General features: G+C 41.0%; 1 protein-coding gene across 1 annotated transcript; it reads right to left on the reverse strand.

Annotated features, from left to right (window-relative positions):
* Positions 1 to 255: 255 nt before the first annotated feature.
* On the reverse strand, positions 256 to 27,667 carry LOC140564353 (zinc finger protein DPF3-like). Its single transcript, XM_072689732.1, has 11 exons — positions 27,604 to 27,667; positions 15,985 to 16,145; positions 15,643 to 15,750; positions 11,013 to 11,122; positions 9,889 to 9,984; positions 9,530 to 9,593; positions 7,875 to 7,916; positions 7,216 to 7,359; positions 6,975 to 7,085; positions 5,389 to 6,320; positions 256 to 4,224 (listed from the first exon to the last, which is right to left on the reverse strand). Exons 1-10 carry the CDS (start codon positions 27,633 to 27,635, stop codon positions 6,160 to 6,162), a joined length of 1,029 nt encoding a protein of 342 aa, XP_072545833.1. The 5' UTR covers positions 27,636 to 27,667; the 3' UTR covers positions 256 to 4,224; positions 5,389 to 6,159.
* Positions 27,668 to 27,744: the final 77 nt, after the last annotated feature.

The raw sequence follows: 27,744 nt of genomic DNA on the forward strand, positions 1-27,744 counted from the left end.
AATGTATCCGGTCCAAAACAGCCCCAGTGCACGATGCTACCACCACCATGCTTAGCAGTTGCTCATCTTTTTCAGAACTGAAATTGCATTTACTAGATATCCTTCTGGTATAGACAGGAGAAGCCCCTAAATGCCGCATTAGCTTCTTTCATTATTAATTCATTATTAATTCCAAACTGTGTTACGTACTTATATACAAGCAAAATACAGTTTCTACCAACTTCTAAAGAAGCAGAGTACTTCATCCACGTGAGCTTGCCGTTGTCTCATTCGTTTAATTCCTTTTGTCACAATAAAAATAGCCACTAACAAAGACTTCATTTGGATTACAATATTTACAGATGCAGACAAAATAATCAGTCAACTCCTTCACCTCATATTGGCTCTTGTTCCAACCCCAGGAATGCACAAAAACATGGGCCTATTGCTGTCATAAACATTTCTGAGGTATAGAGGCTACTTCAAAGTATTAGTACACGAGCTCAGTTAATAAAAGTTCACCTTTATGATCATAAACCCCTCAGGAGGAGCAATAATTGTTCCAAAAAAAGTGCACAAGATCCATTGACCGGAAGAACTCATCAGAGAACGCACACCTTTCTCTAAAGTCAGTAGAATCCATGATGAGTTTCCACAGATTCCAGTGAACAAGTCGGAACAAAGAAACAGGTTTCTTATTCCGGTCAGCGTGAATGTCCATATGCCTTCGTCTCGTGTGTGGATATGGTCCCTGAGGGGATATTATGGAAGTGGTGTTGTATGTGCATGTGTTTTGAGTCCTGATGAAGTATGAGCAGGTTTGCTTGCCAGTCCACCGTCATGTTCTGTGTGCCATTGTATACAGTACCCGAATTCTCATTCATTATGTACCATTATATCAACTAGTAAATGTTCATTAGACTAGATGTTGGAAACACAGCAATTACACTATTGTAGGGTATTGTATGCTAAGTACACATACAACAGATGAAGCCAACACAGTTGTTGCATAAACAAAAAACAGTGAAAAAAATAAAAATAAAAAAAGGCAATCACATGTAGATCACAGCTTGAAACCACCAATACCTTACTGCATATACTGATGCAGATACTCTTGCATGAAGAACAGCTGTATTCCTGCAGTCCAGAACCTCAGAGTGGGAGCAGGATTAGAAATGTGAACAACAAATAGTGGCATTTACAGTCTTTTTGGTCTAGATGTGTGTAGATTTGTGCCAAAGTTCGAAGTTACTTTGAAAGTTAGAAGTGTAGATATTTGCTTGGTGTCCGATTCCTGCAGTCTATCTCTCTATTTGTCTCCCAAAACCTCTACCAAGGCTCTAATCCTGAGCAAACACACTGATCAGCCATAACATTGCTTTTCCTGTCACCTGACAATGTGACAATCTTCATCTACAGTGGCATCCATCAAGCCGTAGATATGGGCAGTCAGTTCTTGAAGGTGATGATGTGTTAAACGCATGAAAACTAGGCAAGCATAAGAATCTGAACCACTTTGTGATGCTTAGACGACTGGGTCAGAGCATCACCAAAACATCAGGCAGGTCCTGCAGGGTTTCTCCTGGTTTGCAGTGGTCAGTACCTACCAAACATGCTCCAAGAACAGACATCCGCTGAACCGCTGACAGGGTCATGGGCAACTCACTGATGCGATCCATGGATGCGCCACCTCACAACTCACAGGAATTAAAGGATCTTGCTGGCGGATACCACAGGACGACGTCTGAGGTCTTGTGGAGTCCATGCTTTGAATGGTCAGACCTCTTGTGGTGGGGGGGAAAAAAAAAAGGGAGGGGGGTACTTAATGTTATGGCTGACCTGATGTGTTCTGACTGAAGAACACACCACCCTCCACCTATTGAAGATAACGGTGCATGTGACGGCATGACCAGCTGACAGCTGTACCAAAAACCTGGCAATGTCTACGAACACTGGTGACCCAGATAAGCATTGAGGTCCAACATCACTACATTCTTCAGTGGAAATCTCGCACAGCTTTGTTCAAATCTACTGAGTGTACTACCCAAAGCGCATGAAATAAAAGAGCTGTGTACGGTTTAGAATATGTTGTGTCTATTACCTAAAAGAAATATTAATACAGGTTTCACCAATAAATACATTGTCACTGCATTATTTCAATTACAATGACCTTTACCCAATAGATTTATTGTAAGGTTGACATTGGTTGTTGCAGTGTGGGTTGTGCTAAGGTGCTTGATGAACCTGCAAAATGAAATTTGAGGTTTTGCTGGATTTTGAACTGCCAGACGGTACATGTAACTGCATTTTCCCCAGCCTACTCCTCGCTGGACTGCTGCACCTTAACAATCCTCATTTCACACATTCTGTTGCAAACCAACAGTAAGACTTGACTGTACAGTTCATCAACTGTGTGAGAGACATACACTCTTCGAGCACTTTGTCAGGAACACTTGTGCACCTACTCATTCATGCAATTATCTATTCAGCCAATCCTGTGGCAGAAATGCAAGGCGTAAAATCATGGGCCAACAGCTTACATTGACCTCAACCATCCGAACCAGCGGAAAACCACATCGGGTTTCACTACTGTCAGTCAAGAACAGAAAGCTGAGGCACAGGCAGTGTGCACAGTCTCATAGCCTGGTCTGATCAATCTTCTGCCAAGGTACACAGATGGTCGGGTCAGAATTCAGCACCAATTTAGATCCATAGATCTAACCAGCCACTTTAAGCACATTAGTACTAAGCATAGCTTTTACCCATATTTACCCATCTCCTAACTACTACTTCCAGCATGGTAATGCACCATGTCACAAAGCAGAAGCCATCTCAAACTGCTTTCATTATCATGATATTGAGGGATCCTGAATTCCTGAATAATCTGCAGGAACTGTGTTGCGCAGTCAAGTTGACATGTTTTGAGAGCAACAGGAGCACTTCCTAATTAAATGTTCGTAATAAAGTGCTCAGTAGGTGTAACTAAGCTTTTCAAAGTAGACAGTCTGAGTACACATACTGAGGTCCAAATAGTAGAAGGGTACTAGATATATCGTACATCAAATGGAGATGATTCTCTTACTGCAGGTCTCAAAACTGTCAACGGCCGATGATCTATACTCTGTGTTTGGAAGAATTTCGAGCGGTGGGTTTTTTTTCAGATATGGCTGTCAGGATCGTCTTCCCCTGAGAGACTTGGTTGAACACAGTGATTGCAGTGCCATCCACTGTGTCACTTCCAATTATTAGAACACATTAAAAAGTAAATTTGTGCAGCAGGGCCATGGGAAGAAATATTAGAGACATGTTCACACATTTGCAGAAAAACGCCTGTCGATGGACTTTTCAGTGTTGCATTAAATCACTGTGCCACAAAATGTCCAAAAATTACCATAAAAATACTTCTTAGTAAAGGCCAAAAGGGTAGATTAACTGCAATGGTGGAGGGCCATAGTTTGATGATTTTCCTGCGGACCCTTCAGGTTTAGTTTTAGCTCCAGGTGTGTCATGTCAGAAATCACCAAACTTTGGACTACCAACCCCTGCTGTGGATGAATACCAGCCATGCAATTAGGTAAAAGATAAACATGTCTAGAGCACCACCCTACCAATCAAAACAAACAAGATGTAGGTGTGGTCAAATTTAGCACAGCTAGACAACTGGCTTGATGGCTTTACACCTTCACTTACAGCTGGAGGACTTTGCTTATTCACTTGGGGTAGCAGCAGCTCATTTTTCCTCAAATGTGTGAATGCAGCAGCACATGGGTGGTGCTTCACACTCCATGTTTACACTTCACAGACATTGTACATTGTCTTTATATTCGGTTTCATTCTCTTTTTTCCTTTTACCCTTAAAGTGACGGTTCAACCCTTTCAACGGAGGCAGACACCGTAAAGCTATGACAAGTACTTCTCCTAGAACTGTGAGTCACTTCTCACAGGGATGGAAGGGTTCCATATGGCTCTAATCACTTAATCACAGTCTCAGATTCACGCTATTGACCACACAGGGGGGGCAGCAGCAGTCTGAGGAGGGGGGAGGGGGGCGTTGGGAAGGATCAACAGTTGTCCAAGAGTCTCAAACAGAGTCTGGTGTTTGTCTGGCTGAATTAAGGGTTCCTCAGTTTCACTGGGTCTGACATTCAGAAGACTGGATAGGTGAATTCGGGTTCTGGAACCACCTCCTAGTTTCCAGTAGCAGCACAGCTCTCCTGCTCCCTTTATCACAGCTCCTTCTCTCTGCTGTTGGGAGAATAGTTGAGCACAATTAGAAACCTCAATCATAAGAGACAGCCTGCAAACAGCAAAATTAGGATGAGATGCTTAAATAGTTCATAATTAAAAATGCCTATTACAAATCAGCTGCCCTTTTACAAATAAACAGGACATACACAAAATATGCTGATTCATTGTTTCTACTGAAATCAAGGGTATTACTGTTAACGTAATAAAGTAATAATAAAAATTATTATTAAAGTTGAGAGTTGGAGTATCTGTCCCTACTGTCCAAGGTAGGTTTTCTACTAGATAATGGATCATTGCTGCGAGGATCTGATTGGATTCAGCGACAAGAGTGTTAGTGAGGTCAGGATGTTGGATGATCACCACCCTACCTCATCCCAAAAATATTTTATAGAGCACCATCATTTCAGAGACCACAGATCCACTGCTCAACGCATTAGACATTATGTGAATAGGTTAATGTTTATCTGCTCCAGAGTGTCCTATTCTACTGGCAATACTTTTCTACAGGAACTAGACCAGCTGTGTCAGCAATGGGTTTATTAGAGGGGGTGTCTAATATGGTATATGATATATTTTTTTTACCTCCACAGGCAGAAATAATCCAAAACAGTCAAGCATGATGGAGGTTGCGTCATGACTTGAGCTTGCATGGCTGCATCAGGAACAGGCTCGTTATTATTGGTGATGTTGGCAGCAGCAGAATAACTTATAAAAGCCTACAGAAACATTCTGTCTGCCAATTTATTAAGAAATGAATCTAATAATCTAATAACAGAGGAACTGCAAAACAGAAACGTTGTGCCAACACATCAAAAGACTTTAGACTAGCCAAGTCGACCATTTTCAAACCAAAATAAGATTGTAATCCTTTTCAGACACCCTGTCCTTTGACTCCTCAACCCTTGTACTAACTATTAACATCCATGGGCTCCTCTAAGCAGCTTTAATTACATAATGAATAATGAAGAAATTAATGTTTCTAATGTAATTAAGAAATGGCCTACTTCAATGACAATCACACCCAACATGCAATAAGCTGGAGTCACATGTTGCACTTGTTAGCAAAAAATGAACAAAAGTCTAAAGTCAGAGTACTCTGTATTGTAGTATAACCGTTATTCAAGGCAAGGACAGACATTTTGGGGAGATGGGGAGTCTTACCTTTGTATCTCTGGTGTCGCAAACTTTTACAGTTGATTTACATCATCAGCAACTTTTTATCTGAGCAGGCCGACAGACAGACATCTGCTACTCCTCTCGTATTCCAACTCCAATTTGGCGCAGTCATAATCCGCAAGAGAAAGTATTGAGTTGACTTATTCAAGTTCTCACTTGCATCCTTGGCAATTCCAGTGACATAAAACGCTACCAAAAAAATTCATTATCCTCATTGCCTTTGCCTTTTTGCTGTAATCAAGCTAGGCTTTACATTTTTTTTTGTATTGTTTAGTTTTAAGTGTGAGTTCATTTTCCTGGAAAATAGTTTCCAAAGTAAGTCAGAAATTCATAACTGTCCGTTCCAGCGTTTGTAATATACGATCTTTTCCCCTCAAGGGGAAAAAAAACAAAATGAAGAGTAAAAAAAAAAAGGATAGAAGAAGAAAAAAAAAGGCTGTTCCTATTTACTCTCAATGCTTAAATAATAATAATAATAATAATAATAATAATAATAATAATCAGAATAACAACAACAATAATAATAATAATATTAGCATTAAACACATCTATAACTTATTAAATGGTGTAAGCTGTCCAAGAAAGTTAACACTTTCATATATCTTCTTTTTGATATAATGACTTGTGCTTTGCTTTCCAAAAAGGGAAAAAACAAACAAAAAGAAACTTCAAAAAGTAAAAAGAAGCAGCAGAATTTTTGCAGGGGGGGAGGGCTGTTCTTTAGATAACAGATTAAAAAGACCCGCAAGTTATTTTCTATCTGCACTTTGGGGAGGCTTCACTGCCGTTGGATAAAGGATCTTCCAACTCATCCTCCTCAAATCCATGAAATGTGGAAGTGTCGCTCTCGGAGGTTGTACCAAACAGCTCCTCAGCTCCAACGAAAGTCTTCTCATCTTTCTCCCCATCACGCTCACCTAGTAAATTCATTACATAGTTTTAAAAATACATAATATATAAAGCAAAGCAACAGACCAGGGTGCTTTCATTTATACTAAAATACACAAACATTTTAGTACATGCAGTTAAATGTAAACCGTGAACATGTACTTTCACACAGACCATATTTTATTTTTAGGATCATAAAACAAAGCAAAAGGCAAACAGGTCACAATTACATTAATATGTCATAAATAGAACAACAAAAGACACAAAGACTTTATTTAAACATTCAAAGCTTAAACCCTTCTAACTCCTGTACGTCATTTGAACACGCCAGTCAGATGGCAATCAACTTGAGCTAAGCTTAGCAAGGCATGGTTAACATCTGGTTCCGCATTATGTTAATCAATCTATTTACTTCAATAAACCTTGCAGAGCAAATAACAATAAGGATATTTTAGGTGTATAAATTTTAGTTTGGAGCACTAATGCTGCAATTTAATAAATGAAATGTATTTAGAAATTGTGGACATTTTAGATGTGCTGCGTGTGGAAGATTGAAATGAGACCAAACTGAATGGAAGACTTAAATATTAGTTATTAGATTAGATTAGATTAGGAATTGAAGAGGCTGAGACTGAGAGGAAGTAACAGAGCAGCATGCATGCACTAATAAAAAGCACACGTACCTGAGCGACCACATTTAAGGCACTTGCCTTCTTTCAGTTTGGAGCCTGGATTTACTTGACAGACATCACAGAAATTGTTGTGTGTATGACCTGCTTCTGAATTCTTTTGATCTAGGGGAGGAACAGAACAATTACAAGAAGACATTAGGAAAAAGTTGTATGTTTCAGTTGTTTTTGTGAGCGTCTAACAGCAACATTTGCATGTGGCCAAAAAAAATAAGCAGTCATTCAGAGTGCTTACGTTTGCGACTATGAGGACGGTGGTTCATGGGTGGGGACTGTGAGGGCTCAGAGTCTCTGGCCTGGGGCTCCTCCTTTTCAGCAATGTGGGTGTGGCCATAATGGTAGCTTAAGCCAGTGCGATTTCTATAGCGCTTCCCACATACTGAAACACAACAGAAAGAATATCACACCTACGGCACACCAGCACAGAATATTCAGCATATACAAAACCTGTAAGCCAATTTGTGAAACCTCTTAGGACTTTAAGAGACTAACTGCATTTACATGCACACCAAGGGTTTAATATTAGTCTGATAAGCTACGCTTATGGATCATAACATGGATCATAACAGTCTGACAAGTCTTAGTCGAGCAAAGCTTCGCCCAATTAAGGCTTTTAATTCTGACTGATATTGGCAGAAAGACAGGGCACAGGGTACACACGAGCGTATATCTGGTTATGTAAACACTTAAATTAGTTCATGATTTGCAAACTGAGCTTTGACATTTTGTAGTTGTTGTGGTAGTAATGCAAGTGAGATGGCAGCTTTTGTCATTCTTTCAGTACTGTTTTATATGCGCCCTCTTTAACATTTAAGAGGAATAGCCACATTGACATTTCTTAATCCTGTCTTTGAGTGTCAATTTCAAACATATAAAAACTTCAATTTCACATACCTGAGGCTCCAGCTTTGGAGTTATGCTTTTGTTTGTATCTGCCTAAAACAGAGCAAAGAATCATATAAAACAAGAGGCAACATTGAACAAACATGAGCAGAAATGTCACCCTGAACATGGAATTTTTGCACAATTTAGGCAAAGTAAGCATAGACGTGGCAGACACACATTTCATAAATATATTTTTCAAATAAATTTTTCTGTCATTTTTCCACAACAATGAATCTGAAATAAAGCAACCACTATGTTACTGAAGTGTAGACTTTCAGCTTTAATTCATTAGCCATATAGTGAAAAAAAGGAAGAGTTAATGGTCTACAGCACATCATCTGTCAAACACGGTGGAGGCAGTATTAAGGCCCCATGCTATAATATTTTCATTTATTGCTGCCAACAGAACTGGGCTACTGGTGTTTATTGCTGGTATGACGCCCAGAGGAGTAGAATGATGAATTCTGAAGTGTATAGAGCTGTGCAGAAATGGAACATCCCAACTGAGCAATGTTCTTCACTTACTGAGGACAGACCTGAAGGCAAAAGATCCACAAACAAAATGCAACTGAAGACAACTGCACTAAAGGCCTGGCAAAAATCTCAAGCGAAGAAACTCTTGAGGAAGCATGAATGGTGAATGGTCAATGGGTTGCAGACTTCAGGCACTCACTGACTGCAACATTTGTTTTTTTAAATACTTAGGTTTATGTTAGTCTGTCCAATTACTTTTAAACCTGTGAGATTATATAAATTTTTTATTTATGTCATTCCTAAATGGTTAATGAAATGTTTTTGGCATTGGCCTAGTGGGTCAACTGATTAATCCATTAAACCACTTTGGGATAATTGTCTGATGCCTGTGGTCATGCAATCAATAAACAAAAACTGTCTGCAGACACATCAGTGGGTGAACTTGCAGTCAGTGTGGCTGCAGTGGAATAATGTTAGAGCTCCCCCTTGTGTCAACTTCACCATTCTACAGGCTGAGAGCAGTGGATGCTGTTGAACTGTGATATAAATGCTTGCCTTCCTGAGGTACCACCTCTTCTAAATGTTCAAATGTTTGTCTTATCCTAAAGCACAGCAAATCTAACCTAAAACCATTAAAATAATAAATATTTATAAGTTATGCATAGAATAATGAATGGCGCCGCTTCTGACATACTGTACCCCGCATAGTTTAGTGTAGTTTTAGGTTACCTGTGAAGATTTATGTTGTTGATACTTATTTAAAATACCTGCACTGTAGGCAGAGTCTACTTAAGTAAACCGATAATGCAGACAATAACAGTGAGTTGTTGCATTTTATCAGATGCAAAAAAACAAAAAATTGTTTTTGTTGATCAGCTGTTCTGCTCTCTGAAAACTCACATTGATTGACCACTAGTGTTGGCATCACACTGTTTGTCCTTAATGGGTTAAACATTTGGGAAGGATTCTAGTACACTTCAATCACAATTCACTTTTTCCAAATCTTAGCACTAGGGGTGGGCAGCATGGTAAAAATATTCACATATTAAAATCTGCTGCAAAATCTCTTAAAATAAACAGCACTAATTACACTCTCTGTAATTAACCATGTCATTGTCCATATAACAAAAATGCATCATGATGTATTTGATAAAATATTATCTTATTGACCACTTCTATTTGGCACCTACTTTCATAGACGTATGGCTTGTCCTGGTCATCCAAGTCTGCCCTCCGACGTCCTACACCTCGACCCTGCCAAACATTTGTTGAAAACAATTGATTAAATATTTTTCACAATTAACAGAATTTTAAAAAATAATAATAATAAAAAATAAATCATTACTTACAAAAAAAAACAAAAAAAAAAAACAAAACAGACAGGGGACCATAAATACAGACAACAATTAGAAAATCATATAAAATAATGAAAATTTACTGAATTAAACATTTTAAATAATTATAACGAGTATGCAGGCACAATTGTACAAGTTCACAATTACCCTTTTTTGTTTTTATTGAATTTATACAACGGGTACCAGTAACTCACTCTGCCTTTGCCCCGATGTTTCCTTTTCGGTATGTCCACTTCAAAGTCCTCATCGTCATGGAAACCGTCTTCATTGGCATCAGCCTCCAAAACTCTCTGTAATTGATAATGAGGTGAGAGAGAGAGCAAGCGAGAGAGAGCCATGAAGAGAACAGTATTAATAGAGCCTAAACAAATATGCAGATTTATACTATGTCCAAATATTTGAGGACATCCCTTCTAATGAATGCATTTTGCTACTTTAAATTTAAGTAATAAATTTCACCTATTGATAACACAGATATGCAAATGCGCACACACACCTTGTCTAGTTCCTGTAGAGAAATATTACCAGGAAACAATAAATGAGCAGGTGTCCCAATACTTCTGACCATATGTTGTAAGTCAGGAGCATGTCTATAAGAATGTCTTTTGCTTGGTTTCTGATCAAATAATTAACAGCACCATTTACGAGGCATGAGAACAGCCCAAACACTAAAACAAGTACCACTCTATACAGCACTGAACACTACACGACTACCCCAAGATGCTTTAAAAACATCAGTTAGCTGAACTGGCCAGGCCTACAGTAGCTGCAAGTTTAGTGAACTGTTTGAGTCATTCCAAATAAAAGGGAGAATAAGCAAACCTGTTTGAAGCTGTGCCTGAAAATGCTCTCATGGTTGTAGCCAAAGATAAAAAACACATCCGATAAGCTTTCATGTAAAAAAAAAAAATTAAGCATTACGCTGGTTGTACGTCATACTGTCATTAGATGAGAATTGTCGAAGGCCAAAAAACTCAGTATTGGCAGTTAATCTGAGCCTCAGTTAGCTGGAACATAGTTAAGCTTTGTTAGCTGGTTAAACAGCACAGCGGAGACTAAGCTGAGCCTAGCTTTCTGGGTACAGGCTGCCTTTTAACTGTGTCACTCCAACACTGGCCAACACCAATAATACAAGCCAATGGTAGCTTTAGCGAGTGGGATACAGATCCATCGCTAAAGAAATGTGTTAGAATGAAACATAAATGTCTACTACCATGTAGTGTTTTCTCTGCAACTGTGGCCCATCCTAGCTAACCATACAGAACAGAATGCAGCCCATGCTCCTCCCAGGCTAATACTTCCAAGAGTAGTTCCTTACCTGAATCTCCAGCAGACTCTCCTCATCTCTGGAGTTGTTCCTCTTGTCCAAGCCATCCCCTCTTAGCAAAGCCTCCAGTGTAGTACTCGGTGTAGGCAACGCCTCTTTACCTGTCAGGTCCACACCAAAACAAAGGGACACAAAAGTGTAGTCAGAAGGGGCACACAATGCAAACGTCTCATCTGTGAGAAGATTAGTAGTAAACTTTGTGAACTGTGTAACTGTTAACATCATAAACATATGGGAATCCAATCTAAGATCAGACCTCTGACTCAGGACTTTCAAAATACTGAAATCATACAGACTTGTTTTAAAGTGAACAGCAGGAGCAGTCCCCGGCCTTACAAGTGATAATTCTCTTCCAAGCCACCACAAACAAAACTGAACAGCTATGTTTCTGTTGAGGCTCCTAATATAACAGTAGTAATGAAATCAGTTTTGCATGTTCAACTAACTGACTTTTTGAGCTACAAATGCTACACGTAATGATGCCAAATCCTCCACTGTAAATTATGTACCGTGAGCTTTCCTGTAATCTACTTATTAGAACATTATGAGAGTGTTTCTGTTGTTTTGAGCTGTTTGAGGTAGCATTCCTTTATAAAAACACTCATCTCCTCCTCAATCCAACAAAACCCTCCACCATGCTGGCTGTGTTTGTTCTGCTGCGTTCTAAACACTTCTATACCATGCACTATTTAGAGTTTGGGGTGCAACAGAGGGGATATGAGGTGAGGAATACCAACAAACAAAAACAATAATATTTAATAACGTTTTCACCTTTATTACCAGTCATTTCTGTTTTCCTGATTTCCTACTATTCCGTTACATATATTTTGCAAAATTACTGCCTCCATGCTTCAGATTTTTATGAAATGAGGGCTTTTCATTTGAAACGATGTATACAGGAAATGGAGACATATGATTACGCCCCAAGCCGGTCTTCCTATCTCTATTCACCCGAAAAGAGGGAGGGATAAATAAAGACAGGCAGAGGGGAGGAGAGAAAGGTAGAGAACACTAGCTAACGTTGAGTTAGTTAATGGAGAGATCACACGCCGGGGTACACAGGCACTTCATGACTCCCAGCATGTTTCAATTCCTCAGCACTACATTAAATTAAAGCCGTAGTGAGAACACAGATGACATTTGATTTGAAATTTACAAACAAAGACAGTCTTCAGATAAACAAATACATTACCAAATGACCATGTTGCTAGCCCTTTACAGCTTGTATCTTTCAGCCAGTTAACAGTTAGCAGTCTAGTTTCACCGTATTTCATTTCATCACTGAAGCTATATATTTTTCATGGTTTTAGAAGCCTTAAAACATCTGCTGTAATGGATGGAAATGTAATGTGCGTTACTGCATTCCTGCTGACAGTTCTGACCTTAAGTTACTTAACTGCACAACAAACTGACAGACTGTCATGGGAAACCTGCTCGCTCATCGTTTCCTTTAAAATCAAGGTATTCCACCAGAATTTGGAGCACTGCTGCGAGTATTTTATAGCATTCAGTGACAAGGGCGTTAGTGAGGTCAGGATGTTGGACAACCACCACCCCACCTCATCCCCAACTCATTCCAAAAGTATTGGCTGAAGCACCATCCATCATTCCAGAGAACAAAGTTCCACTGCTCCACAGCTTAATACTTGGGGTATTAGTCATGGTGCCAATAGGTTCCTGCTCCAGAGAGTTCTAGTCTATTGGCAATATTTCTCTACAGGGAGTAGACAATCTGTATGTGTGCACGCATTTGCACATCTGTGTCAGCAATGGGTGCAACCTAGTGACCACACTGAAACACAGCCGAAGCAGGGTCCACTTATCAACTCATAAATAACCGTAAAATAGTAAGCATTTTTCTGCAGGCACAACCTTTCCCCAATCTGTGACCCAAACCTCAAAGTGGTTTTTAGACTGGGCCAATCATACTGCGTTTTCCTACTGCCTGACCAAGTAGCACATCTGCATATATTTGTTTTAGCACAGTTTGTGTACCTGCTGAGAAAGGCATCAAATTACATAAAGACGTTTTTAAATCCTGCCCCCTAATCACCTTTTTAACGTGATATTTTATATTATTATAGGTTACAGAGAACCCTACATAACCATAGCAAATGACAGTCTACCTTAGGTTGTATATTCATTAACTGTGAAATCAGGCCGTCCCACATGACGCAGTGTATGCACCCACATCACAGAACCTCTGAGGTTACAAATGCTGTTTGGTGGTGGGGAGAAGGAGTAAGTTATGATCTCCATGCTCAACAAGACCTGACTAAAACAGCAGTAATTTCTTGGTAAAATAAATTAAATATCTGCCTTTTTAAATAGTCAACTTCAGTCTGGCGAGCCTACACTCTATCTGAAACTAAGCTGGAATGTCTCACACTAACATGGTGAAAAGGAAAAAATAAAAAGGCTGACCGCAAATAGACCTCTTAATGGCATTCTGGGGAACTTCTGCAAGGTGACAAAGGCATGCAAACGACAGAAATGAAAAAGCAACTGTGCTGGGTCTTTAACGGACACATAGAGATAGTAGAGAGCTGCATCGCAAGCCAGGGTGTGAATGTGTATCACACTAGGCTGCTAGCTGCCACTGAAGTATGGCAGCAGTTTTCTTTCTTAATATTATTTGAACGTTTACTCAGTCGTCATGTCCTTTGGCAGAAATGGAACCTAGACATACTGAATATTGTACTGTAAAGCACTCTGAATAACAATAGTGTTATTTCTGAGTAATTCTATTAAGATTTTAAGATTTATGAAGACTTATAATTATTTAAGACATATCAAGATGTTTCCATTGTCTCAGTCCTGCAAGCATAAACTGAATCAGAGCCGATTTCAACGTCTAATAGTGATACAGGGACAGACATTGATTTTAAAGGAGAAGCTCATCTTCTCATTATCTTTTCAAGTTTTCATTTTCATGTCTCGACTGACACAGACACAAATGTTCAGAAGTCATTACAATATACAAGGCACTCAATGAAAAGTCATTCTGAAACCCTGTAGCATACAGTTGTTTTAACTCCCTGTCTGCGGTACTACTATTAAATACATTCAGCGGCCATGTCGAGAGTAGTATCCGAGTTTTTATAGTTGGGCTTAGCTGAGACAAAACTAAGCAAATTCTGAGCATGATCAGCGTTCAAAATGGCTTCATTTTGACAAGCTACACATGGGAGGCAAATATGTGGTCATCCTTAACCTAGAAACATGGCTGGCAACTACAGGCCACCAGAGTTATCAAGCTGTACAGGTTTCTGATGAGACTGGTGCCTTTGTAATCAATTAATCAGAGTTGTGCTACGCCTACTCAATAAGCTAGATCTACTGAACAGTGAACAGAACACCACAAATAAAGCTAACCAGAAAGGTAGCTAACAAATCATCTTTTTATCAAATACCTCCAGAACAAATTAGCCTCAAAAAAGTGGAAATCTGTTCTGTATTCTAAGTCCAAACCCCTGGTAATCTGCTGCCACAATGTGATCACTGTACACTGTCCATTTGATTTAGTATTTCTTCAATATCAGTATTAATCTTTGTTTCACTGACTTTACACCCAAACAAACAGTGCACACACTGCTAAATCCCATATTAAGTCTTCTTTGGGTGCAGAAGCCCCTACTTCACATTATTTTGCACCACATATAGAAGAGTGAGCTGTCTGACCTTCTGCTCAGCGCGACAGGATAACATTAACCCGAAGCCACCTGAAGCCCTAGATTACAGGTAGACTCGCTACAATTTGGGCTGGCACTCAAATCTGTCCGGAATTAGAGCACTGATCTCAGATCAGTTTCCTCCATGTTTATGATGCACTACTCTGACTAACTAAGCAAAGTTCTCCCAGGCTCTGAACTCAGAATGTACCAGCTTCTGCACTGCGCTTCGCTCTCAAACCATGCAGTTTTAAGTGTTCCTATTCGTCTTTTTCGAGTATCTTCTTGAAAAATATTACTTCACACACTATTTCAGCAGCGCCTTTATACTTTCTGAGGGGTTTTCCTCAATCTCTTTCTGTAGCCTTGCGTTCACTGTTTATCTTACTCATTTGCTGTCAACAGGCTTTGTCCTGGTTGGTGGCATTTGTGTAACTGGGCAGATGGTCACATACAGAGGACCACTAGCATATGTGCACTGCACATATCTCCCAGTACATGCCTTTTGACCTGGGCGGTCTCCGTTTTGTGCAAGACTAGATCAGAAGTGACAATGCCACACCAAACACAAGTTTGAGTTTCTGCCTTTTTCATGCTTTTTTTAAAATGGCTGATAATCCAGAGTAGTCTAATTCACAGGGAACTAGCAGGGTGACTGCAGGGCACCTAATTGCGCTAACCAGCTAACCACAGACTGTAAACCATACAGAGTGTGCTTTCTGCTGACACTGCTGTAACTCCCTTTCTTAAAACCAATCAAAACACAGGAGAGCTTTGTGGGGCTATATAAATAAGGACCTGCATAAAACAACTCCGCATACAGAGAGAGATAAATCAATCTCTGCATATTTAATTGTAGCAAAACAAATTAAAACTTACATTCAGACAAAAATGGACATGATTGTGGGTAAACTCCCCCTTTAACCACTGCAAGAGTAAGATCCTCTTACCTATATGTAACCCATAGAGGTGAAGGCTTGAATCCATCGAAGTGTGCAACCTCCTCTTCTTTCTCCAGCAGCGGGCTGGGTATGTGTACATCTGGCCAGCTGCCAAACCTGCGCATGCAACCGCACAAAAACACACAGAGAAATATCATCAGGCTACTTGAGCTTTAATAGTAAGCCCACAAATAATTATCAAGATTTTTTCAATATCAATAACACTAATATATATATATGCAGGAATCACCCACACATAATTCCTGATTGAACAGTAAAAGAGAATAAAACAACATTAAGTGAAATAGCAAGTAAACTATAAGTAAACAAGAAAAAGAACTAGTAACCCACCAGGTCCGCGATGATGACGCTCCATCCAGATGTAGCAGTTGTTCTGGGCAACACCAGTTTGGGAGTCAAGGAAGGGCAAGCGGACGCTGCGCTCGGCACACAGTCGAGCATTATAGCTACGACAGTGCTCAATGGCCTCCCTGTAGAACTGGTCGCCCAACCTGAAGAGACATCAAGCGTGTCAGAGTCTGTCTTTTGGTATTCATGTGTCTAGCCAATGTTGATTCATAAAACTAAAATTAATCCTGTTTTATTTGGCACATCTGAGTTGATTCTTTAGGTGAAAAATTCACATCACAAATGACATTAACCGTGCTTGAAATGTCAAAATGACTGAAATGAACAGCGCTCAGTTCTTCTTCTGTGCCACTCTGTTTCAAACAAACATGAAGTAGCTCAGGATTACAGAACTACACTATGTAAATCAGTCAGCCAATATTACCATCCTCCAGCACTAACACTGTTCTTACACTGTGCTCCAGAAGTGCGTATGAAGTGGTTTGAAAATGAGACGAAGCCTGCGAGAACACGGTCATACAAAAGCCCCATGTACTTTTACCTGGTATTTATTGGTAATTAACTCCCGGTAGATGACCCGACAATTTACCTGCACAAGGCCCAGTGCAGTTACCGGGTAACTTTCAGAAATATTCTGGGTATTTTACCGGGAAATACAGTGACCTCTAAATTACAGTCAGCAAAGTGGAACGCACGAGTGAAAGTGCCACAGGAGTGTCTATGACTTAGTCAAGTTATCGTCTACAACCTACATTAAAATACCACAGCAAATCGATCAGACATTCTGGGGTTAAACTGACCAATGGAATGCATTGATTTTATCCTCATTTATCTCCTACAATAACAAAGTTCGGCTTGTTGCAACATGTAAATTCCAATGGTGTACTTTCGCTTTTACACACTGGGTATAATAAACCCATTTCTACCCTTCCTGATCGACGCAGTGGACGTTGTCAAAGTAGGGAAAACATCACATGTACAAAAGTGCTGTTCAGACGGGTTTAGTTTTACATGGGGAGGAGGAGTAATGTCATTTTACTACAGGACGTCTGATAAATTTATGACCGATTTGCACAAGCTAAGAAATCTCGGCATAAACAAAATGGCAGAGTCTACTCAATTTACACAATGCAGTCTCCAAATCTCCAATAAAACCTGATGACAACTAATCTTATTACCCACTTATAGTTTATAACATGTATGTAGACTATAGGCTTTGCTATAGAATGACTTGCCTAAAGCTGACAGAACCGGCACGCCTCTGAGGGGTCCTCTATATTTTACTGGGGTTTTCTACAGACCTGAACGAACCGAGGTATCTGTGCCATGAATGACAAAACTACTACATACATACAGCCACAGGTTATGATGTCCACAGAATATGACTGAATAGTTACCCACATGTCCATTCAAACAGGATTAATTTAAACACTGGTTATTTTTATGGCTCAGTTTACAGATGGTCTGTATAGATTGTCTGCTTATGAGCCTTCTCTCTCTTTCTCGTTGATCTGCAACACAGAGTTTGGTCTGTAATCTGCTGAACACTGTTCAACACAACATTAATTACATGTTCGATAGGGGGAAGAAAATCAAGTTAATAAGTAAGTAATGTTAAAGAAAATAATATGATCAAAACACAATGACCGACTATGCGCACAATATTAGTAAACAAAGGCTAGATGGCTAGAATTTAATGTTAGGTGACCTTGTGGGGTAACTCGGCATGAGAAGTTAACACTGCAGCCCTTGGCAAGATTGCGCCGCTCTACGAAACAAGGGTGTCTTTGGACAAAATGACATCACGACCTTAAAAGCGATAAAAACACCTTTCATGAACTCCACCCTTTGTGTAACATTTTCTTTACTGTGATGACTTTCGCCAGATCAGGAAGCATTAAAAAGATCTGCATTTTCTTAAACAAGGGTTCGGATTCCCGTGCATTTGAATAACCTCATCCATCTCTATTTCCTGCATTTTAATTATTCTTTTTAAATACATTTTTGATGTTTGTTCCTTTCTTCTTTGTGTACGTCTCCAGAAAGTGTAAAGTAAAATATCCAGGAGCGTTTTCTCTAAGAGTTCAGTGTGTTTGATCAAGTGTGAAAGCTGGGGGCAGCCAAGAGAAGCGACCTCCGGCCCTCCTGAAACCAGTGTTCTGGGGTTCGCTTCAAACCACTGGTGTGGTCTGCTGCATGTGTAGAAGCTACCTGCTCCCAGCGCCGTGTGTGGGGTTGTGTAATGAACTGGTTCATTTTGTCATGCCAATGCTTTGACTTATCACCTGCATGGCTAAAAACCTTCTCCTATGAGAACAGCTCCATGATTGCAGGTGTTGATGCACGGTGAAATGCCATGACTCCAGAGAGTGTTTGTATCCAAGGAAAATAAAGAAAATCAATAAATGGATGAACCTAGGTCCTAGCGTTTGCGAAATTGTGCAACTGATCCACGGTTTGTATGGAAGTCTTCTGTGTGAAAGCGAACACGTGATTAGGAGCCCCTCCCCCAAACAAGCCCAGAATCGGTCCTGGGTGTAACAGCTTTCCTGTAAATATGCTGAAATGCTTTTTGTAGGAAGTTGTCCAAAGTAAAGTTTTTTAAAGGCGAACTAGGGGTGGACTTTAGACTTGGGGGAGGTCATTACTCTTTAAAACAGTAAAAGTATTACATCTAATATAATCCATGTGCCAGCAACAAATTAGTCTGCATCAACCAAGTCAGTCATTCGCCAATTTCAGAAGACATGACAGACTAATAACGAAATCATATTCACAATCAGTTGTTTCTAAATTAATACTGATGCCCTGAGGTTCACTATTTTTATCATAGCAGCGCCAATCAGCCCTTAAATGAGTCAAGCATAAAGCTGGGCAACAAGACAATATTTTATCGTATCGTGATCAATTTTGTTATCGTGGTAAACAATACACTTTTAGGAGTGTATTGTGGATATCGTCAGTGCTTAAAGAGATTTCATTACAAAGAGTGTAATCAGTCTTATTTAATTCAATGGAGTGAAGCATATTTAAGCAGAAATCATGGTACTCAGTATGGAAGAGTATTTGGTGTTAGTGCTGTTGATGCATTGTCTCTACATGACCATATATTGCAATAAATATCGTATATCGTAAAAAAATGTCTTTAAATAATGTGATGTATATATTTTTTTCATATCGCCCAGCTCTAGTAAAGCATAAGATCCCTTTGCAATGCAAAACCCTGTAGCAACAATATTCGTAAAGGCACAAACAAATTCCCACAACATAACTAGAATGGCATAAGGTCAGGCTAACTGAAGAAACCCCAAGAAACAGACAGAGAGAAAGCACTATTCTGCACAGTGTTTTCACCCTGGGTTGAAGAAATGTGACATCCCTGGTCTAAACTGCTCGGATACCTGGACAAGCCAAGGGAAATCTCTTTAATAATAGAAACTTGGCCAGCTGAAGTGCAGACACTGTCCATTAATCTTTTCCACTGACCCTTCTTCCAAGAGCCATGGTCACTTTAGCGTCTGACAGATCCCTCAATGACTTGTTTTCTGAAGAAGCAGTGTGACAGCCAACAGGGGTTCATATGCTGCATTTCTCCTGGATGTGCATGATGACAGACAGGCTACATGAATGAGTTTGGCAAACTGAATGAGTGTGGTGGTTGGCTGGGGCCTCCACTAGCAGAGCATTCTTGTCAACTGTCTACTGCGTCACATGCCAGAGTCCAATCTCCCCATGCTGGAGTTACATAAATTTGTTTTGCATGTTTTGAGGCGTGCACACATCCACCCACCCTTCTGGACCATTCGTTTTCAACCACAGAACCACAAAGAACCGGTAGATAACACTTTCCTAGAAGAGGACGAGTCCTAAGAGTTCATAAGAATGCTCTGGTTTTTGACTATTTCTGGAACCACGTCAACCATGTCAACAACCAACTATGAGATAAAACAGAATACAGACTTTTGTAAAAGTACACCAAGACTTTTTCTGAGAGATTCAGGTTGGTCCAGCCTTGAATGATTTACCTACATGCTCATTGCTATTTGGTCCAAGTACTGTTACATGTTTGTTGTAGGGCTGGGCTATATGGTAAAAATACTATATCACGTTATTATTGCGATGCGCAATATTGATCATGATAAATGTAACCACAGACTAAATACATCACCATCAACAGATTCTTAAAAACTACTATACAGATACTCTCCCATACTGAATACAGTGATTTTTATTCTACATCTGCTGCGCTTTATCTAATAAACCTGTCTAATTACACTGTTGGTACTGAAACCTGCAGCTGATCAGTGTTTATTAAGCGCCAACAACATCCTCGATATACTTAGAAAATCATATTGTTATCACAATGTGATAAAATATCACCATGCTGCTCAGCAGATCCCAGCCATGTACATTTACATTTACGGCATTCAGCTGACGCTCTTATGCAGAGCGACTTCCAAGGTTACTCTTATTACAGAGGTGGGCCAATGTAGTGTTAGGAGTCTTGCCCAAGGACTCTTATTGGTGTAGCGCAGCATAGTCACCCAGACCAGGAATCGAACACCACTCTCCCACATGGTGTGGTAGCTCAGTGGCAGGTAGTGGTGTTCTGTTGCGCCACACCAACCTTGTATACAGTTTTGCAATATATCACCTATAATATTTTGAATATAAGAACCATATCGCCAGGATCTTTCCAATACACAGGCCCCAATTTTACAGTAATTTTCTTTCAAAACTGTCTGGTTGGATTTACATCTGTTCACATGGCAGGCAAAAGTGGCCAAAATCCGATCTATCCGATTTCAATTCTGATTTGGGCCACTTTCATATGTGGTGTTGAAATCCGACACATATCCGATACGTGATAAGACTCGGAAAAAGATTTAATGCGAATTTTACATCAGTCCAATTCAACATTTGCTGAGGACATGGGAAAATGGACGAAAGGCAGCAGTGAGGGACGTTTTCAATGGAGGCATAGCGAGATAACAGACCTCAAATACTTGGGCTGATGTCCTTTGAATTAATTATTTAATCTGAAGGCACATAACACAATCGCCCCATGTTTAATGCAGTTTCAAGGGAAATAGCTGAACGAGGCCCCAGGAGGACATGGCTGTAGTGTTAAAGGAAAATTAAAAGCTTAAAAGTGAAGCTTAAAGAAACCAATGACGCAAACCAAAGAAGTGGGCGTGGCCAAAAACATGCCCTTATTACAGCCACCTTGAGCACATTCTGTTGCACTATTGCACATGCGCAGTTTAGGAGCATAAACTGTTCAGACAAATCTGGGATGTAGGTTACATTAAAAAGATGCTGTGAGCAGCCTACACAATTTGGGATTTGGGGCACGTTCCCTGCTGTGTGAACATAATCAAGTTTCGTTATTGACCCTTTTAAATTTTCTTCGTTGTCGTTTGTGTTTACTGAATGCTTTCACTACTTTCTGACACGTCACGCTCGTAAGAGTAGCTTCTCTACTCTCCGACACATTGTGCATGTGGGTGAACTATTCAGTTTGTGGGAGATCCCGCTATGGTTTGCTGTTGCTATGGATACCGCCCTGCCGCCCTGATGCAAAGCACACATGGACTGACTGTGATTGACCAACAAGTTAGCGTGCTCTCCTTGAGGCTGTGATTGCTGGTCCAGAGTGTGTTTAATCAACGAGAAACGGAGCAGTAGTCAAATCCGTCTAAAGGATTTGAACGGAATATAGAGGTCGTTGAAAAATGTGTGAAAAATTGCAAGTGTGTCCTGAAAGCGTGAGATTAGCATACACACTGAACAAGCTGAACGCACCCACTGAAAGCACTGCTTAGGCACATGAGAAACTGACACTTTCTGTATCAGTGCAAGCAAATCTCCCACCAGTGAATTCAGTCGGGGCTGTGACACTCGGGCTGTCTGATCTCTTGAGACCGTGCAGGTGCACTCTAGCGTTTTAACAGGAAGTCGGTCTAGCTGCAGCAATGAAAGCTGACGGATAACGCATACAACGTCTCCAAATGTGCAACAGCCGGAGAGCTGAGGAAAAAGTGCAAAATGAATGAATAAAAGAGAAAGCAGTCTATAACAACTACTCAAACAACAGGGGGGGGTGAGATATTTAACTTGCAATGCTCCTCATTTAGCCCTGCACACCATAGAGCAACCTGGTAGCAGTGCAACCAGCGATTGTGATATGACTCAGCCAAACCCAGTGTGTCAGTGCAAAGACAATGTAACTAGCTTCAATCTGATAGTGTGAAGTCCATCCCCCACTCATACTAAAATAGAAAGCCAACAAATCTTCATAAGCACCCACTGCCCTGCATGTACGCTGAACGTTTGAACCGTATACATCTAAGATCAGTTAATAAGAACTGAACTTGCAGGTGGATCTGCAGATGCTTGAGCGAGGCTGGAAAAGAAACCAGAAAGCAAAGCTCTGAGTGCAAGAGGTCTGTGCTGCGGTGTGTTCTAGCTGAGGCCGTTATAAAGACAGATAAGCATTTAAATGTGTGACGGTTACAGGTATGCTGAAGAAACAGGGCCTACTTGACCACAGGCCTAGAGACCTCCTCAAGCATCAGGCCGAGCCATCTTGGCCTGCTTGCTTTCGTCTTTGCCTCTTCCTCCCTCTTGCTGACCGTCATTTTGAAAGTTGCTCCCACTCTCGCAACTTGTAGAGAACTCCTCCATTTTATAGGTTTCCATCACTGCAGTCAAACGGGCTGTTTACACCTTGTCCCAATATGCGATTCTGGGGATGGGATCAAGTTCAGATTTTTGTGCATTTTACTGCTTTGACACCACCAGGCCGCACTGTGATCGGATTACAATCAAACTCACATTTCTATGGAGGGCTTCTCAAACTCAAATTGATAAATAAATACATATAGATGGTGCAATAGTGCAAGGAACAAAGATTCAAATTAAAAGTGAACAATAAATGACATTAATGTCACAAATAATACATTTAATTACTGACTTTTTTATTCCATTCAGTGACGCAACCAGGAAAATTATAAACTATCACCTATCAAAACAGAGAGAGTCTGGTGATTGGCTGAGTACTGCCTTCAGTATCTGCAGTTTAAGAGGAGGAAGCTGCTGCTCAGTTCAGAGCGTTTAGAGGTTTAGCTTAAATAAAGTTCCTGTCTGGTTTGTTTACTTTAACTTCATTTTACTGACATTTACTGCCAACACTACACAATGAATTTCGCCAATAGCTCGGCTATCCTGTTAGCCTAAGCGGGTTAGCTTGTGTGCCTGGGAACAGTAGTTATGCTTGATGGATGTTGTCTGTGTAAACCTCACCTGATCATTTATGAGTGGGAATGTTTATGCTGTGCTATGGGTCAACCAATACATTTGTGTGTCATCCTCAGAGAGAAAAGTAAAACTGTAAACTGATCAACACCCTCAGCTTCTTCTGTGCTAGGAATGCCGTTCAGAGTTGCTGCTCGAACCACACTGCTAGCTGACTTTACACTAGCTTACTTGTTGGCTAGTTACGTCCATGTCCTTCACATTAGCGGGGTTGCTGTTTAAACTATTCAGCTACAGCTGCCATATCGGCGTTTAATTTTAGACACTCAGAAATAACCTAAAGATTAAGCCAAATCATGAGACAGAATTTCCTGGATTCTGCCTTCTTAGCGTTAATGGGCACTAGGGACAGTTCACTGGCACGTAATCATTTAAAATCATTTGTCCTAAAAACCCTCCATACAATAGGGGTTAGTCAGAGACGATTACATAAGTGGAAATGCACAACAGAAGAATGGATAAGGAAAGGCTAGGCTAAGTAAAAACTGGGTCTCGTCCGTTCACACTAGGGAAGAGTTTCACTGGAAAGGGCAAATGTAATCAGCCCAAAGAACATCCAGATACAATGCAAGCACAAAATACATGGCAGCTCAAGATGTAAACAAACTCAAAATCTCAATAAGTTGACTTGGTCAATGCAGAGGCCTCTGGTTCATGGTGCAAAAAGCAAAAACAATGGACTCTTGTACCAGAGCATGCAGTCAATACCAACTACACACTGTAGGCATCTCTTGTCACGAAATGAGGGGGGCAGGGGCCCAATTAAACACAATAGACGTGACTGATTCACATTTCTTAGTCATGGTTGTTAAAACACTACAACAGTACCATTTTACCAACCTTCTAATGTAACGCGATGGTGGCCCGATTAACCAGAGAGTGAGTGGCCTACAGCCACAGTTAAAGACATGGTAGGATGGCTCTCTATAGTTTTCACCATGCCACTCTATGGCATTCTCCTCCAAACACATTGAGCTTGAAGTTTGAAAAGATGTCCCAATGGCTTCATGTCATTCAGCAGAAGCCATGCGCAGCCTTACCCTGCCACCTTGTAACGTGGTGTCTTGTAGGAGGAAACCTAACTAGTGAGAGGACTTGGCAGTGTCTAAAACGGCAGAGAAAATAGGGTAAAAGTTCAAAAACTAGAAGAAAAATATAGAATTCTATGGACTTCTAATTGCTGTGAACCTTGTAAAAATAATTTTGAAGGAATTTCAAAAACAGTTCATCCACCGTCAAGCAGCATTTCACTCTTACACCACTCTAGGTTTTTGAGGCCAGTAGCTTTCAGACTGTCCTTACCCTCAGCTTCCCTTTATCTTTTTACTACAAGAGATGTTTAGGTCCCTACCCTGAGATCACATGATCATCACTTCACAGCTCTCATTCTGTCCAACTACAGAGTGCCTGGGGAATGCTGGCTAAATTCCAAACATCTACTCATTTGAGAAGTCCTGAATTCTGGACCTAGCACGGAGGACGCTCCTATAAGCTAGGGCCACCAAACTAAGCTAATCATATAATTCAAGACTGAAATATTAAAAGAGGAATACACTCCAGAATTCATTATGAATAAGGGTTTCAGATGAAGACAGTTTGAGAAGGTGAATGCTAGAGGAAGTCAGCACAACAGGAAGAGGAAGGAAGAAACAAAATAAAGTGAGTCAGTCCCCAATAACAAGTCTTAAGCATAGCTTTTTCCATTAACTAACCCAACTAACTCCCATCCTGTCCCAAAACACCTCTGCAAGCCCTGTACCACTACTGAATATAACGGGGAGAAGTGCAAATATTTACTCACTTATAATGCTGTTTGTAACACAATAGCCGGAATGAGAAACTCCCTCTGGAGCGTGCTGCAGGCTGCAGCGTTACTTCGCCTTCTTCTGTCCCACAGAGAAAATAGTCTGAATCGCACCATTAACATGATAAGCCTTGTGAGACCTAACTGACTCAGAAAGCTCAGAAAGGTGCTGGCAAACATTCATGAAATTTAGCAGAGGACCATACAACATACCTTAAACATACTAAGTGTCCAAATGTTTGTGGACACCCCTAGTATTGAATGCATTCAGCTATTTTAAGGTTGCACCGATTGCTGACATAGCTTGTCTTGTCCCGGTAGAGAAGTATTTGGAATAGAATAGGACTCTCTGGCGCAGATGGACATAAATCTATAGGCACCAAGATGTCTAATGCCAGGCTAGAGGGGTATAAATCCCCCCAGCACTGAGCTGTGTTCTCTGTAATGATGGATCGAGCTCCAGCTAATACTTTTAGGAACAGTTTGGTCAATATTTCGGTCCATAAAGTGTATCTAATGGGACACCACACAGTGACGTTAGCATAGAAATATTGGGGACTAAGCAAAAATAAATAAATAACGCACAGACATGGAAATTCCGGGCCACCACTGATATGCAACATTTTCCCGTGTGCATTTGCTGATGCATATGCATTCATTAAATATAGATGTTCAGACCACCTCCACCTGGATCAGCCTAATATACACACATGCTAAGTGTGTAGGCATAGAAAAACGCAGCAAAATCGATTAAATGTGGATAGTGTAGTGTGGCAGAATCAAATTTACACACGTTTTAGGACATCTGGCCTGTACGCAGATTTTTTTCATACATATATGTTTAAATACAACTCTCTGCTGATACTGAGACCACCTGATATCGTCTGATCTCATTGTGCAGATTGATGTTAGCCCTTTAAGCACTTAAGACACTTTTAGTTTACATTTATAAATATTCTTTGTGCTGTGCACATGTCTACTTCACCCGTAAACAAGACATGCCTCACCTCACACTACAGCTTATTCACATAGTAAAGCTTATCCACAGCAGACAGCAGCGTTCAGTTTCAGCAGTCCATCTCATCTCATCACCAGCATCATTACCATCAAGACGAAGGCAAAAGCACTGACACTGCTACTGACTTCAGGAATTAATACCGAGACTACATTTCCAAACTGGCTCATGTTGTTCTAATAATGCCTCAATCAACCTCAACCAGCCCTGTATTAGAACTGGAGAAGACCTCGCCTTCACTGGGAACATCAGACCGCAGAGCAGGGTTGACAGGGCTCTGGCCTTGTTGATCTGAAGCAGCCTGGTCCTCAGAGGGGTTTGGGACGTGTACTGGGGCTAATTGTGATTTTTAACAGATGGACCTCCTGCCTGCTCTCTGCCTCACCGGTGATGGCCACAGCTCCTCCACCTCCTCCACCACCTCCACCACTAAACGGTCATCTCTGGCTGTTTGCGCCAGTAATCTCATCCCAGCAGTCCAGTGATCATACTGAGGGGTTGAGTACACGACATGCCAAAACATTAAACATGACAGTCACCCCCTCCCCCCCCCCCCCCTCCTCCTCCTCCTCCTCCTCCTCCTCCTCGTCGTCTGTAGGTAGGTAGGTAACTAACTAGCCAGCTAGGTAGGTAAAACGGACCCCGGCGAGGTATAACAGCTAGGGGGCTAGTAACGTTAGTTAGTCTGTCCTTCTGAAAGCTCAAGCTAGGACCACGTCGGTATTCAGCCAACGTCTGAGCTGCTCTTTGGGCGACTATCAGAATGTAAATATCAGAAGAGATAGAGGAGACAGAGATTACAGCCACCATCGCGAGGAGAGGCTTCACCGAGCCGCCTACTCGCTTTGTGGGCAAATAAGACATAAACACAGCGTCGACAGCCGCGAGCTAGGCGAGCTAGGTGAGGTTAGCTGGGCTGCTAGCCGTGTGTACTAGCTAGCCGTGAACTTCTGAGGGAAAATAAGGAGCTAAACACTCGTGTCTGCACAAGCACATCACCGGAGAGACACGTTAGAGCCAAAAAAAGACATGTAGCTAGCCAAAGGTGAGCAGCAGCTACTGGCAGCAGTTCACGGGCGGTTTACCGGTGGGCTGCAAACACTTGCATGAAGCCCTAAAAGCGCCCTGTTTTACTGTCATTCCTCTGGAAGAAAGCTGCTAGCATGTCCTGTTAGCAACGGAACGGCTCCCTAGCCGTGTTGTAAGCTCGGCTTTTCAGGCATTAGACGTTTATTCTTTAAAGGGAAACTAAGAAACCAGCCACCAGACACCGACTGGACTTGACTGCTCCTCCACAACCCATAAACGAGCCCAGCTCGAGAAAGGGCTACGACAGCGAACGACGACGACAAGCGTTTGCCATTTTGCGCCGGACTCGCTTTTACTGTCTTCCCCGCGAACTCCAGAGAGTTGCGGCGACATGTGAAAAGCCTCCGCTGCATAAAACCATTTCTTAATTACTTACGCGTTTAGTGGATTCTGAATGACAGCCGCCATTTTGCCACACTGTAACGGAATAGCAGCGGTCTTGCGAGTCTCGCAGCGCTGAGGGAGGCGAGGGAGGGAGGCGGGGGAGGGGAGGGGGTGGGAGGGGGCGGGGTTTTGA

The sequence above is a fragment of the Salminus brasiliensis genome, chromosome 10 (genome assembly GCF_030463535.1).
Source record: "Salminus brasiliensis chromosome 10, fSalBra1.hap2, whole genome shotgun sequence".
Taxonomy (NCBI): domain Eukaryota; kingdom Metazoa; phylum Chordata; class Actinopteri; order Characiformes; family Bryconidae; genus Salminus; species Salminus brasiliensis.